This window comes from Anolis carolinensis, chromosome 2, assembly GCF_035594765.1.
Source record: "Anolis carolinensis isolate JA03-04 chromosome 2, rAnoCar3.1.pri, whole genome shotgun sequence".
Classification (NCBI taxonomy): domain Eukaryota; kingdom Metazoa; phylum Chordata; class Lepidosauria; order Squamata; family Dactyloidae; genus Anolis; species Anolis carolinensis.
The window spans coordinates 66,667,716-66,683,814 of NC_085842.1; the positions used below are offsets into that span (position 1 = coordinate 66,667,716).

At 39.0% G+C, this 16,099-nt stretch overlaps 1 protein-coding gene across 4 annotated transcripts in view; it reads right to left on the minus strand.

The window, feature by feature from the left end:
* The window catches only part of flnb (filamin B), a 97,753-nt gene that overhangs the window by 36,928 nt on the left and 44,726 nt on the right, over window positions 1–16,099 (minus strand). For all 4 annotated transcript variants that reach the window (XM_062969842.1, XM_062969844.1, XM_062969843.1 and 1 more), the window contains exons 8-18: window positions 15,308–15,505; window positions 12,503–12,640; window positions 10,355–10,481; window positions 9,595–9,731; window positions 8,179–8,372; window positions 7,599–7,712; window positions 6,117–6,260; window positions 5,535–5,658; window positions 5,127–5,287; window positions 3,550–3,640; window positions 2,911–3,080 (exon numbers count right to left, since the gene is read on the minus strand). In XM_062969842.1, coding sequence (XP_062825912.1) covers window positions 2,911–3,080; window positions 3,550–3,640; window positions 5,127–5,287; window positions 5,535–5,658; window positions 6,117–6,260; window positions 7,599–7,712; window positions 8,179–8,372; window positions 9,595–9,731; window positions 10,355–10,481; window positions 12,503–12,640; window positions 15,308–15,505 — 1,598 coding nt within the window. The remainder of the gene's footprint in view (window positions 1–2,910; window positions 3,081–3,549; window positions 3,641–5,126; window positions 5,288–5,534; window positions 5,659–6,116; window positions 6,261–7,598; window positions 7,713–8,178; window positions 8,373–9,594; window positions 9,732–10,354; window positions 10,482–12,502; window positions 12,641–15,307; window positions 15,506–16,099) is intronic.

A 16,099-nucleotide genomic window follows, 5' to 3' on the forward strand; every position in this document is an offset into this window, starting at 1 on the left:
TTACCTTCAGGCTATGTATATAAGGTATAGATGAAACAAATTAATTTTCTGTTTAGACCTGGATCCTATTTTCAGAATATTTTATTACATACATACACAATAAGACTCCCATATCCACGGGAGACAGTTTCCTGCCTGGGCCATGGTTATGACCAAGGGCCATTAAATTGTTTCATTCCTGATTCAAGTATACTATAGAGTTGCACTGCAGGACTTATGGAGTTAACAAGGAATTTGCAAGGTCTTCCAAAGCAGGTCTATGGTTACCTCAGGGGGAATCACCTGGAAGACCTAGAAAATACCTAGAGACCATTTCTTCTAGGCAAAGGTAAGCAAGTTCCACAGTTATGGGGGTCTTACTGGATATATAAATACAGGTATTCCAACATACCAAACAATCAAAATACCAAAGCACTCCTTGGTCCCAAGTATTTTGGATAAGGGATATTCAACATGGAACATAATACATTATATATTTCTAGAGTTTAAAAACAAGGATCAAAAAAGCAAAAGGTCTAAGGAAAGTTTTTTTAAAATTAAAAAAAAACTTTGTATGAACAAAGGTATTTTAATCTGAATCCAAACATCATATATCTGGCAGATTGAAATCTTTCAAAACCCAGTGCTTCACACCAAGAAGATCATTCACTTCTGCATCAAAGGAGGCCAGGTGGATCCCCTCTCTACATACTCTCGGCTGCCTAGTATCTGCTTCCTGGTTCTTGTTCAGTCCTTGTCATTTTGCCAGCCACAATCTCAACTGTACCCTGTCTGTCCCAACAAAGACAGCTAGACCACTTCACTTTTGCTTGCTTCTGTATAGCAGATCAATAATCTGCTAAGAAACAAGTAGTATTTGCTGCTTAGATACTGCCATGCAATTCTCTTGAATGGGTACACAGTAAGCAAATCCAGAATCCATAGCTTTCCTCTGTTCCTTTTCTATGGAACTGTAATTGCTTTGAAAAAACAGAAAATGGCTATAAAAAGGATACTAAGAAATTATGATTTTTCAGCTAAGCCATTTGGGCGAGGGCCAAAACATTATAACACGTTCACTCCCCATGACTAAGGTGCATATCTTGTTTCAGTTCTGGGACTTAATTCCTTGGATAAGTGCCTGACTACGAAAGTTACATTTTCACAGGGCTGGAAGCAGTTTAATGTTTGATAGCTAGTATTTGTCACGGCCATATTTACAGAACTGACACAGCCAAGAACTACCTGCAATGTTTGCTTACTCCACCCTTATTCAGTTTATTCTACTCATTCTCCCCTCCCTTTGTCAGGTTAATTTCTAAAAAAAAATACATCTGCTGATGTACATACAAGTGCACTCTTCAAACAAGGCAGCATTTCTGAACAGCAGCACCACCTACTATAAATTTCAGTCTGTGACAGGATGCTGGCAGAATGCCACTGCTCAGATTCCTGAGTTTATCTGGGTTTCCCTTCTCTAAGCCCAAGGACATGTACTCCATCCATACACAGAAACCAATGCAAGTATTTGTACCATTTCACACTGGGAGGTGTTTGTCATGTTAATGCTCCCATGGTAGCAGAAATTTCCTGCATTCAGTAGGTTAAAGTGTCAGGGAACAGGATAAGGACAGGGAAAGTTAGCTTTGCAAGTTGCATGTGCTCCCTCATACTTTTTGTAATTTTGAATTCCTCTAAAGTCCCAAATAATTTTCAGGCAAAGCACATCCCCAAATAGTGAAAACATTTCAAAGCAAGATTAAAATACAATGGTTTTCCTCTTTTTGTATGCTTCACAACACCCCAAAGAAGGCTGAAAATACAGGAAGCACAAACTGGAAGTAGACTTACAGACACTTCTGGGTCATATTTGCAGGTGTACATGCCCCCCAAGTGGCCTGCCTGAGGAATATGTGAGGATAACAACTGGCTCCTGCTGCAAAATGGCCCTTATTTCTCCTAGGGGTGCTGGTATGCGATAGTCAGGGATATCATTTAGTAAACAACCCTTCCCCTGAATTGGTACTAACTACAGTTTCATCCAATTCTACAGAATATATAAAATGGCTTGACTGACATTAATGTATATCTTAGACTAGATTAGTCTAAGTACTTTGTGAACAGTCAGCTGAACAGAAGAGTTCACTGCCTCCCAAGGGACACATTTGACAAGAGTCAACCATGCTTTTGAAGGCAGCCTCTCAAACCCACCCCACTCTGAACCCACAGGGGTTGCTGGAATACAGTACACAGCACCAACTGTTTCAGAAGCGTTTTTCCATTTATACCAGCCAGTATCCAGGAGTAGGAAGCCAAAGAGAAAGCTGGCATCAGAACTTCCTTTACTAAGATCCAACTAAAGCAAAGCCATCTGCAGAATATTGACATCCAAAAGTTGCTGGGGCAGGCAAGGTACCAGATGAATAATACCAGCATGAAAATGCACAGGTTGTGGGTGCAAGAAAAATGCACCGACCTACAGTGCCTCAGAAGGAAAACCAATGCCAGCTCGTCTATATTTACAATATAATCCAAAATGGCCTGTCTTGTTATGATTTTATTTGCTGATCACTGGAAGAAGACATGCAAAGCCAATAACATCTTCACTCATCAGAAACATGTAGCAATGAACACTCATCCTTCACACTTCTCAGAACAGCTACTATTAAAAGCCGGAACATAAGACAGGGAATACAAAGCAGCCCTAGAAACTGAGCATTGTTTTTTTGTTCAAATCAGGAAGTTTGCATATGCCAACAGCTTGTTCTCTGCAATGTTTTCAACAAATAAGGTATTAACAGCATCCTGCAGAACTCAGAAACATGTTTTTGCCATAACTGCACTCTAGAAATTCCTGATGTTTTGTATTAGGTCCACACTGCTATAGGTTAATTGGACAATCCACTCTTAACACTTTAAAGGCAGACCTACCTGCTGTATTGGAGTATATCTCACAGTGTGAGAATAATCATAGTTGTCAATGATGTCAAGATCTTTGACAGCATCTCCTGCCATTGGTCCGTTGAACTGGACATCGAGAGGGGCCTTCCCAGCACCTTTTGTGAAGACATTGAAGTGTGTAGGCTTCCCATTTTCCACACCTGGGTCAGGGAAGAAAAGAGGTAAGTGTTATCCTTAGATATATTATGAAAGAAGGATGTCCCAGAATTACATAAGCAGCTTGGCTGTTGATCATAACACCTGGGTGATTCTGCAAGTGGTATGTTTAAAAATATCCAACTTCTGATCAAATGTAACACTGATTCACCTAGTATGAATTTACTGACATGTTCCTTTAAGTGCAAATAAGACATTGATTTAGAGAAAGTTCAACAGTTTGATTTGGAAAGTGGGGATTTTTCTGTATTTCCCCCTTTTTATTTTAGTTTAGTTGTGTGTAGTTTTTATTTTCTTTCATAATTTGTATGTGGCAGTTTTAGCTATTTTTTGTAAGTTCCCTTTTGTGTTGTTTTAATGTATATATAAAAGTGTGCACGCATGTGCATATACAGAGAGAAAGAGAGAGAGAGACAGCTCCCATTTTGCCTAGCAAATTACGAGAAATCTTACCTGTTTTGCTGAGACCAGGTCCTTCAGCTTTCACTTTGCTTGCGTCATGTGAAGGTTCCACTTTCACTCTGAAAGGGCTAGTAGGGATTTCCTTTGAGACAGAAAGGAAGTTTTTAAATACAAGTACAGTAGAGTCTCACTTATCCAAAACTCGCTTATCCAACGTTCTGGATTATACAACACATTTTTGTAGTCAATGTTTTCAATACATCGTGATATTTTGGTGCTAAATTCATAAATACAGTAATTACTACATAGAATTACTACGTATTGAACTACCGTTTCTGTCAAATTTGTTGTTAAACATGTTTTGGTGTTTAATTTGTAAAATCATAACCTAATTTGATGTGTAATAGGCTTTTACTTAATCCCTCCTTATTATCCAACATATTCGCTTATCCAATGTTCTGCTGGCCTGTTTATGTTGGATAAGTGAGACTCTACTGTAATAGTTTTCTGCAGTACTACTACAGGTGAAAAAGCACTACTGAAGCATTTCTTTTTCCCACATTCCTTGCACCTTCATTTCATCTAACTTATTGAAAAGTCAAATTATTATTATCATTATTATTATTTTATTATATCCCACTTTATCTGTCCTGCAAGAGACTCAAAACGGCTTAACATAAAAGCACCAGCATACAATTTAAAATATACAAGAATGCAAACATTAGAACAGGATTAAATATAAACAGTATTTTAAAATTTCCCAATTAAATAACATTAATACATGTTCAACATTAAAATTATTGATTTCCTTCTAAACTAAAGCAATAAATGCTAAATAAAAAATCAGTAAGAAATTCCACTTTTTAAACATTTTGCATTACACTTTAAAATCTATTTTATTTTGGGATATTAAAAAAACCAATTACTCAAATACTCAGTGTACATTTTAATGTCAACCTGAAACGTCCAACAACTCCTGGAGGACTAGATTCTACCCACCCCTCCTCTAATGAAGAAATAGGAATGTTTTTTCAAGCAATGACAACAGAAACTGATGCCAAGCTTGAGACACCCGTTCTCAGAGTCAACTGTGCTTCCTACAGTTAGAGTATGAGACTAGACTGCAGCATTTTCTAAAAGGCTTCATATAGCTTTCCTGGAGCTAAATTTCTAAAAGAAACACAAGTAGTTCTTGTCTGGAATCAGTTCTTGACCACAGTGCCAGAGAACACTGAATACATTTTTCCTTTTCATGCCGTTTGCATATTAAATACCAAGATTTGTTCCTAAAGAACAATATGCAAGCTACATTTCATTTTATCTTACGACATTAAGCACCAACTGCAAGGCACTCAGAAACTACTTCTGAACACAAACTAGAAATAGACATTTTTTTCTGCTGCAGATATCGCCAATTTCATAATATAAAGATTTGATGCACTTTATACTTCTTCTTTCATTGTTGTAAATCACTCTAAGCACTTTGATAACAAAAAGATGGAAGGAAGGGAATAACAATTATGAATTAAGGAGTAAGGCTAATGCATAAACAATTTACAGGCAACAAATATAGTGGCACCCTTAGCCTAAACGTCTCAACATCTCCGCCTCCCAAAAAAACAACATACCTCTCCAGCAAAAAGCACTTTGACAGTGTAGCGTCCAGCTGCAGGAGGTGTATATTTCACTGTGAATGTATCATTAGCATTAGGTATGATGCCAAAGTCTATGTCTTGTTCTTCTTCATTGATGACATTAGCATCACATTTGATGCCAACATTCACATCACCTTGAAAGAAAAGAAAAGGATTCATTCATAAATGAATGCTCTCTTACTACAAACTACTTGAAGATTAAGATATGTAATTGGCTTTGTGGATCAGTTCCCACCAAAAATCCAGTTTTCTGGAAGAACACTTCTACTGCAGTCAAGTGTTCCCTTTCAAAAGCAGTAAGATTTAATTCCTATAATAGCAGAAACCCAACCTTGTTGCTCAGAAAGGAATATCAGTAAACAGGCCTGTTTTTTTTTTTACCTTCTCCTGCTTCTGTGCAGTCTACTGTAAAGTGAGTTGGTTCATTAGCTTTCAGTCCAGTTCTCTCCATTCCTGGTCCAATAACTTTCACCTTGTAGGGATGGCTACCTTGTCCAATCTGGATCTAGGGGAGCACATGCATTTTTCAAGTTAATGTGGAATATAATTCACTTAAAGATGCTGTTAAATTGTTTCACAATAATACCCTTTGGTAACACAGTCCTTTGTTTATCTAAGGTCCCAGTACTAGGATGATTTAACATTTGCTCAGAGTTAACATTAATTATATGGGCCCTTGGTATCTGCTCTGTTTTTGTTCCAGGACCCTTCGTGGATGCTGAAGTCCCATTATATACAATAGCATAGTAAAATGGTGTCCCTTAGATAAAATGGCAAAATCAAAGTTTGGTTTTGGGAATTTATTTTAATATTTTTTAAATCATGCTGAATCCGTGGATACAAGGGGTTCACTTTATAACCATCACAACATGCCAGTTAAGTTATAAGTGTGAACATAAAGCTATGATAGAGACAAGCTTGAACTGGAGAACAAACCAAAGGACAGGTATTTCAACTACTTACCCTGTAAGGACTATTGGGCACATTTGCTCCTCCCCAAGTAACAGCAATTGTGTGCTTGATTGGCTTTGTGGGAACATACGAGCAAGCAAAGATGCCATCTGGTTTGCTCTTCATTTGGATATCAATAGGATTTCCATCCCCATCCTAAAAAGAAAAGGAGAACAAGGGTCTACTTGATGTACAAAGTAATATAAACAATTTCAGCATAATTAATAAATACAACTCGTTTATTATAGACATGCAATAAATGGAACCTCATATTTTTAACACAATCTTCCCTATATATATTTAACCATAATTTACATTTGAAGGGTAGTGGGTTAGGGAAGACCAGGCATCCTCAAACTGCAACCCTTCAGCTGCTTTGGCCTCCAACTCTCAGAAATTCAATGGTCAGGCATTCTGGGAGTTGGAGTCCCAAGCAGATGGAGGGCTGCAGTTTGAGGATGCCTAGTGAGGACCCTATCAAAATGCAGTCACGTTTTTCCAGATTGTCCTTCCCATCCACCTCCACCCATTTTTCTCTTCATATAGGTCCATATATTACCAAAGGACCAAAGCTGTCCTTTGGGAGGGCAGGCAAGTACAGATAGCAGACGACTGCTCCCATCTCTGTACCCATTCACTTGATACACCACCCACCAGGCCATTTGCTCTTAACCACTACGGATGGATCTGGATAATACTCTTTTTATTTTCTAGGATTTTATTAATAAATGCCACTGGTACTTTGCAAGCTGCCCTGGAAGAATCTGCATTTGGAACAGTGGGTTAGAAATAACATACTATTTACATTTACTGAATGCAGAAACATTTTAATGTATAATTGACTGAACTGAATAATCAATCATAATAGCAATGGAAAAAAGGAAAGGAAACTGGCATGCCTCCCCCTCCTTTCCTCTCCAATATGGTGAATAGTTTTTCCTGTTAACAACAAGCAAGATACTTTATCTCACCCACTCCCACTCAGAACCAATTCTCAGCTTACTGGAGGGTTGCTGGAATCATTTCCCCATCCCTTTCTCCCATACCATCCAAATAATGTGCAAACACAACAGCTTTGTGGGCAGTGCTAATAAGACAATTCCCCAACATGCAGGAAAGGGAAACAAATGCCACTTGGATCTTTGGTCTTAAGTAAAGGTAAAGGTTTCCTCTGACATTAAGTTCAGTTGTGTCCGACTCTGGGGGTTGGTGCTCATCTCCATTTCTAAGCCGAAGAGCCGGTGTTGTCCGTAGATACCTCCAAGGTCATGTGGCTGGCATGACTGCATGGGACGCCGTTACCTTCCCGCTGGAGCGGCACCTATTGATCTACTCACATTTGCATGTTTTCGAACTGCTAGGTTGGCAGAAGCTGGAGCTTACAGTGGGTGCTCACTCCGCTCCCCGGATTTGAACCTGGTCTGCAAGTCTGCAAGTTGGTCTGCAAGTTCAGCAGCTCAGCGCTTTAACACACTGAGCCACCGGAGGTCTTACCTGTGCATATATCTTCAGAGGAGCACTGCCACCTTCCTTTGTGTCAACTGTAAACTCTGCAGGATTGTTCACAATACAGCCAGTTCTCTCCAACCCTGGACCATAAGCTTTTACCTAGGAAAGAGCAGCAAAAATGTCAAAAATGTGAAACATGGTAATACTTCTTTGTAGATTCTGGTACCACTTTGTAGACTCTGGTGTCTACAGAGGACACAATTCATTTTCAAGACGCAGATGCAATGCCTGCTGGGATATATCTTGCATGTCACAAAGTAGTTCTCTAATATTTTAGGGAACTTCCTTTAACACAAAGAAAGCATTGATTCCTATATTTGTAGCAATACTTCAAAAAAGGAAATTCTCCAATTACACACACCTCTCAGATTAACATGGGGCTTATTTATATTTATTGTTGCCATGCCACAGAATGATGTCGTAACATCTAGGAGAATTGGGGTTGGAGAAGTAAAATAGATATCCTTATCATTACGGCTAGAACTTTGAACATATCTACATGTGCCCACTTATTTAAAATGTATGAATATAGTTTTCTAACAGAGGTGGTTCCTCATAATCTTGCCTTGTTGGAGTCGAAGTTTGGAGAAGCTGGCTGGATGGAAGCCATGTAGGGACTGTCTTTGATGTCTTCATCATCACACATGACGTGGATGGCATATTCACCAGGCTCCTTAGGCCAGTATTTCACATCACATGAGCCATCATTCTGATCATCACATTCAATTTTTGCCTGAGACGGGCCTTCAATGGCAAAGCCTAAGAAAGAAAGGAAGCCAACGATAATACTGTTGAAAGGTTTCCGAAAGAACATATACATGGTCAGCTACCTGCTCACAGTCAGTTTTTCTTTGTGTATCTGTAATACCAACAACAAGCTTGAACTAACCCCTCATTGCACTCAGAATAACCCATATCATGAATTGCAAGGATCCCACAAGTGTGGTAACACTTCTTATCACTTTTGGCTGACACTCTTCATGTTATGGTTAGCAGTCAGGTGAATATCAGAGATCAGCAAGGAAAGCAAGGGGAAAATCCTGCCTAAAGCAGTGAACAGCTATCAGTGCTTGTCAGAGGGGACAATACTGAATTAAACGAAACAGTAATCTGATTCAGTATAAAGTTGTTTCCTATGCCCCTTGCATTATAAGCAGTAAGCCCTATTTGACAGGCAGCTCAAGCAGTTAACGGAAAAGTCACAAGCGCGACTGGTGGGAACGAGGGAGAGGGCCTTCTCTGTGGTGGCCCCCCGTCTCTGGAACTCGCTCCCCAGGGAGATCAGGCAAGCCCCCACCCTGGCAGTATTTAGGAAGAGCCTAAAAACTTGGCTCTTCCAGCAAGCCTTTGGTTATGAACTCCCCATCCCCATACGGCCATTTCTTCATTTACTGCACTTTATTCTGCCCTACCCATTTATAGTTACAGGGTCCAACCCACCCAAGTTGCCCCATTGTCGATGGCTGTATTCATTCAACTACCTCGTGACTCAATATTTACACACTACTTTACCCAGCTCATTTTTATCCTTTTACTTGGGTGCCAAATTCACGTTTTAATATGCTTTTAACATGATTATTTCTTTTGTTCTGTTTTGGAATGTTGAATTTTAATAACAGTGTTGCATTTTGTTTTATTGTTTTATCTGGGCTTGGCCCCATGTAAGCCGCCCCGAGTCCCTTCAGGGAGATGGAGGTGGGGTATAAAAATAAATAAATAATTATTATTATTATCATTATTATTATTATTATTATAAAAATAAACCAGATGGCGCATTGGCTTCTATTATTTCTAAAATAGGTGAATTGCTGATATTGCCAGAAGTATTAGATAAAGAAAGCAAAAGAATTGAAAACAATTCTGGGTACTGGCTTAGAAGCCACATTTGTAAGGGAATCCATGCTTGCTTCGGTTTCTAATGAGGACACTTCTCCCATGTGAAATCATGTAATAATGCAATATAATGCAGTCAAGTCCTTACCAAGCGATCCAACTTCTGGACCAATGGATTCTACCACAAAGTCAGCAGATTTACCAACAACTCCTTCGTGAAGACCTGGCCCCCAAGCTCTTACTTTTTGCGGGCCTGCTTCAGGACCTATTTGAACTTCAAAAGGGCTATGAGGAAAAACATCAAAAAACAAAAATGAATAGAAATAAATGTGCAGATATAAGGTTAACTACAGCTACAGAGGAAGAAGAATCTGAATGGCAGGCCGCAATCCTCGTTAGTAGTGATCTGGATTCAAGCAAAAAATTATCTTCCTTTGTCCATGCTTCCTGAGTTTCATCTCTTCCCAACCCCAATAAAGCAATCCACATCCAGCTGAAATTCAAGGAGCTGAAATTCAAAACTGTAAAGAGCTTACTTAGGACCTTGACAATTGAAGGAGTGGCTCCCTTTGATTCTGCTGGAGGGGCTCTCCTCTGGGAGACAAGATTGCACTTTGTTTAGGAGTGGAAGCTACAATACTGTTGCTAAACCTCACTGCACTGCCAGTTACCTGAAGATAATATGAATGCAGAACATACAGAATTGCACACACTATGATGAAATCACCTTTATCTAGACTAAATCCTCAAGAAAATACACAGACTAAATCTCACAGTTGAATTTTAGTATCATGCAAACTTCTGTTATTTGATTTTGCTCTAAGCAACAATGGCACTTTCTGTTGCCTCCAAAATTTCAGTAAAAATACATATCCACTGCAATTAAAAAATGAAATTTTCTAACTCACCTTTTGGGGATGTTATGGCCTCCCCACAAGATTGTTGCCATGTATTTTCCTGGAATTACTGGGTAATATTCAAATGAATATACACCATCCATGAATTCCTTTTGTTTCACAAGTTCCTCTAAGCCCTCTGCAGAAAAAACACTGATTTAGCATTAGCTTCCAGTAATTACAATACAATTTCTCGGGTTTGGGGTTTTTTTTTTGTGTCTTCTAATATTTAAAGATCAATTGCCAAGAATGATGTCAGGTTTTTTAAAAAATCCAGAAATAGTTTGCAATGAGAATCTACCTCTAGTCATTTAAGAAAGACAGCATAAACATTTCCATAAGAGAATGATGAGTGAGTGCATTGCATTACCATGCTTAATTCATTCCCCTATGTTATTCCTTAGTCTACAACGTTATGTATGTCATATGTTAAAACAAGGAAAGCTTATGCTTTGTCAGACCTCGTGACCACAAGTATTTGGAGAATGCCTATTTCATTTAGTTTTCTTGTGATAGTCTAAATATACTGAAGTTTGTTGATACTAGCCTATTGTCTTTAGCACACAGTTGGCAGCCTTTCCCAACCAATGCTCAAGCATCATCTTGTAAACATTACTTTACAAGGCATTTTTCCACAAGCCCCCCAGCCCATGAGCTTTTCCAATTTGTAAGACATTGAGGCGGACTGTCAATTGTTTGACTTGAGGCCCAGAATACATCAAATCTACTTCAAGGTCCCATCTAATAGCTGAACTGGAATATTATTGAAAACACAGATATATTAGTTTTATTTTTCTAAAAAGCAACTAATAAGTGATATTCATTAGTAACATGCCACTTTGTATTTAAAATTTGAAACTATAAACATTCACTGAAATACTATTCCAAATAATTATTTATTATTAGTTGGTGTGAGCAGTTACACTATATTGCATAATGCTAACTTCCTCAATACTGTAAAAAGTAGCATCTTATAAGTACCAATATTTGAAACATGCTACTCCCAAAGCTCTCTCTTAAAGTATTAAAAAGCTGTTCTGCTGTATGGATTAGCAAAACAGCTAGCACTTCCTATCCATTGTGACTCCCCAGAAGTATAGATATGTTAAGCTGAAGTACAAAAAACCATCCTGGAATTTCAACGAGTACATTTTTTCTATAAGGGTTTTACATCTAGGTTTCAAAGAATGTACAAGGTAACATCATCCTAAATTTGTACATAGTACGTTTCACTTGATCTATCTATTTCAGACGGATAGAGAATGCTTTGGAAGTCTGAAATGGTTCTGCAATTGAAGTGTTACATTACATACAGCAAATTTGACACTGAATGCCAGTTTCTCCATCACTTCCTAATTATCACATTTGGAAAAAGCATTTAAGGTTGTAAGTCATGACAAAAGAAAACTCCTTCAAAGTAATTTTGCTGTAGCCACACGAATAGCTAATTTATGGCAGCATTACTTGCCCAATTTGGGACTGACTTTATTTCTTCCTTTGATCTCTAGTACCAAATAACAAAAGTAAGCTAAACCTTTCTGCTATGGCTTACAATTCAGGGACCCAAAGTACTGTGAAATTATGTTCTGCACATCCAAAGAACTTGGGATTCTGGCTTCCAGAACAGGAGGTCCATGCCTAAGTGTGAAGCCAAAGGGAATTTATCAAAAGTTCACATAACCTTTATAAAGATTGCTTAGTCTCATCTGAAGATTCTTTCCAGGTCATGTAACAACTTTATATTTCTCAAACAGGGCTATAATAAAAGCTTAGCTTATCACAAACCACAGATTTATACACAAACACACACATCTATGCATGTGCATACACTGAAGTTCAAGGCCACAAGACTTTCCCAACCCACTAAAGGAGTTGCACAACTCAAATTACTTTTGCACAAACATGTAAAGCAGATACTATTACATCAAAAGAACTAGCCATTTTATACTTCCAGCCATGTTTATATTTCTACTCTTCTGCAATTAAATTAGATATGCGGGGAGGAAAAGGAGCTCCATTTCACCTCTGGACTTCCCCTGAGGGCAAAAGTCAATATACAGATAGTAGTACTACAGGCTGATTGATACACTTTTAAGCCCTTTGCAAACTCCTTCAACCACACCCCAAAACCCAAGCAATGCTAAGGAGCCGAACACTTACTTGGCCCTCTTACTGCAACATGGATATCTCCACTCCCTGCGGCTTTAGTATCAACCTTGAAGTCTGCGGTTTCTCTGATCCGAACTCCTTTAGGCTGGAGGCCTCTGCCGCTGGCACGGCAGGCATTTGGATTGCAGGCTACAAGCAAATTGCAGACAGACATCAATGCAGTCTTTGATTCCTGGAGATATTTAACTCAACAAAGCTAGACAGAAACAGCTTCTCTCAGCTTGCTTTAAGATGGATGAGATTCTACTTTATGAAATGTAAAACCTGAATGTCATTCTGTAGCATTAAGGAGAAAGGTTATGGCTGTCAAAGAACATTATATTCATATAAAGTAAGGACTACAGTTTGGGATTGAACTCCTATACTTCATATAAGCACATTCCATTAAAATAGCATGAATGTCAAGGAGGTTTCCAAACATCTGAGCTTTGCAGTTTGAAAAAAGGGTTCAGTTTAATAATAGTAAAAGGTAACCGAGTATCTTAATTTCCAAAGCTCCAAACTTGGGGGGGGGGGGGGGGAATTCTCTTGAAGGCATGTGTCTTACAGCATACATGCAAGTGAAACCACCTAATGTAAACCAGATTTTCAGAGTAAGTCCCAGGTTTCGCATCAAAGAGGAAGAAAAAGAAGGGGAGGGTGAAGTATGAGCCAGAGCCCTCCAAACATTGTATCCTAGAGTGACAAAGTATTGCTGATCCTGTCTCCATATGCCTTGCAGAACACCAAGCAACCACCACATCCATGAAAATGTGGGAATCTGGAATGCTATATTAGCAAACCAGATCTCAAAATAAAGGTCTGTGCAGATGTGCTTGAAATGAGCAAAACCATGAGGTGGGATATAAAAAGAGTGTGGGTACTTTCTCGCAACCCACGCTGAAAGAAAGGCATGCTTTGCTAAAATCTGTATGATTAGGAAAGCATGTCACTATGTATGAAAAGGAGAGATACACCAAATACAATGTGGAGCAGGCAACATATAGGATCAAAGTTTACATTAAAACTAGACTAACTACTACCTCTGGCTGTTACTTCACTGTAGGCTAACCTTCATGGATCTCAGTCCAGATTGGGACCCTAACGTGGAAAGACTAGGGAGCTTAAACTTTTGATTGATTTAATGGATACTGATTCAGCAGCATGAAGACCTGGATCTGAGGTGGATCAGAACCAACATAAGAAGAAGATCAAAGTTCCTATACTCATGCTTTATTGTTGTTTATTCATTCAGTCGCTTCCGACTCTTTGTGACAGACCAGTTTACGCCAGAACTCATTCTGGGGGTCCCCAAATCACTCTGGAGCAAAGGTTGGTCAGTTACTGTTAAAAATAACTAATAGAATGACAGGATGCAGCCATCCATAACTGAGTAGTAGTAGGATCCTTTAGGTCCCAGAGTATTATCCTACAACTATTTCATTTTAGACAGCTTTAGCATATCTTTACGTTTTGGAATCAAAATTATGGATTTTGATATAAACCATGGATATCTTGAAGGTCATTCTGCAGAGTGTGGGAAGCACCAATGTCAACTCATGGAGCCAACCACCCCTAGCCTCTACTGTCATTTTGCAACCTAGGCAAACAAAAGACTTGAAGTGGCTGGTAGCTACATCTTTTATGTAACATTTGCTTTGACACAAAGCGTGAAACGTTAGGGCAGGTAGATGACCACTTAGAACAGTGGTTCTCAACCTGTGGGTCCCCAGGTGTTTTGGCCTACAACTCCCAGAAATCCTAGCCAGTTTACCAACTGTTAGGATTTCTGGAAGTAGAAAGCCAAAACATCTTGGGACCCACAGGTTGAGAACCACTAACTTAGAGGAGCTTAAGCGGTGAATCTGAACATCAATATTTATCTAGCCATAATACTGGGGTGTAATTGCCATCCACCCTTAGAGCCTCTGGGATGGAAAGTGGGGGCTCCAAGCACCTCAATCCATGTGTGCCTTCCTTGAGTTAGCAATTCCCTCCATGGAGAGAAAGACAACTGACCATGTGACAATTATCCTATTCTAAGAACTGAGGCACCTCTTTTTATCCAGCCAGTCTGTATTTACCTGTTGCTCTATGCTCACCTGCTCTCTCAGGACAAAAAGGGGATACTTCAGCAAGCTGAAGTTCAAACTCAAGTATCTTGCAATGAAGTTTGGCAGTTTGTGGTTAAGCATTTTGCCTTCTTGCAAGACAGGTTGCAGTAGCCCGTAAGCCCAGCAAACTGCTTGCAACATTTTTGTACAATCCCATAGCTTTTACTTCTAGCTGAAGGCTAGGTGTTCAGTAACCACACCCCAGCCCATACACACACACATGCTCACCCTGCATACCCTCTTACCGACAGAGCTTGCCCAACTATGAAGCCAATAGCAGTGCAGTCCAATATCCCACAAATTGAGGGGAGCTGAGGAGAGGTGAGCAGAAGTCTGAAAGCACAGGAGCAGGCAAAGATGGAATAGAAAAGCCAAGTATCAGTTCAGAAAAAAGAGAAAAAAGTTGTGATACAAAGCAAAGTGAATATAGTAGGTTTAAGAGATAAAGCAAAGAAGAGCTTGAGACTAGAAGTGTCAAAAGGAGCACTATAGCCATTTAGGATGGCAAACTAAACTCATTTCGTTAAAAGACATCAACACTTAGAAGCATTTTTTCTGGAAGGACTTCCAAGCAAGAATAATTAACCTTCTTGCATGTCACTTAGAAGACTAATTCACACTTTAAAAAGCAAGTAACAGAATAAGAAATGTACTTAAACTCTGTAAAAGTGCAAGGAGATAAACATCTGCTCTTAATGCATACCTTCACCAACAACAACTCCCCAAGGGCTTTTTGGAACTTCTTCTCCAGCAAACGTCACTCTAATAGTGTGAGGACCAGCTTGAAGAGGCTTGTACACACAGCGGTGGACCTGATTCCCTTTGTCTTCTAGAAAAACTTCAGCAATGTTCTTCCCTTGAGGGTCTTCAACATCTATGTCTATATCACCAACACCTGCCCCTACAAAATAGTAAACATAACCTTAACAGTCAGTTATCACAATCAGCATTTTCTTCACATTTTGACCCAGAGCCATAAATAAAATAGGGGCAAATAAAGTACTCAGTATCCTGCCTAAAGGTACCTGATTCAGTCTAATTTTGAATATTAGGCAGGATCAGCCCTGGTTAGTATTTGGATGGGAGAATGCAAACAAACATCAGGGGCTGTAGGACTGTAGAAAAGCTACCTTTGAATATTCCTTGCCTAGGACACGGAATGAAATTCATAGGATCACTACAAATCAATCATTCATATCAACTTTTATCAGTTTCCCTACCCAAAGTGTTTACGCAATTTTAGTTTTGGAACAAAACTTGCTTCTCCTGTTAGCAAATTCCTTGTTATATTAAGCAAACAAAAAAGGTGCTTGTTTCTATGTAAAACTAAACTGCAATAAATACTTGTACATCTAGTATTCAAGCCTAGTTCTTGGGATTGTCTACCAGACTCATTGTCCAGCTAGTTTCCCAGCATTTCAGCTATCCCTTTTCTTTGTGTTTCTGCTCTATATTTGTTTTCTTGATTTACCTTTTTGACTTTTTATATACCTTT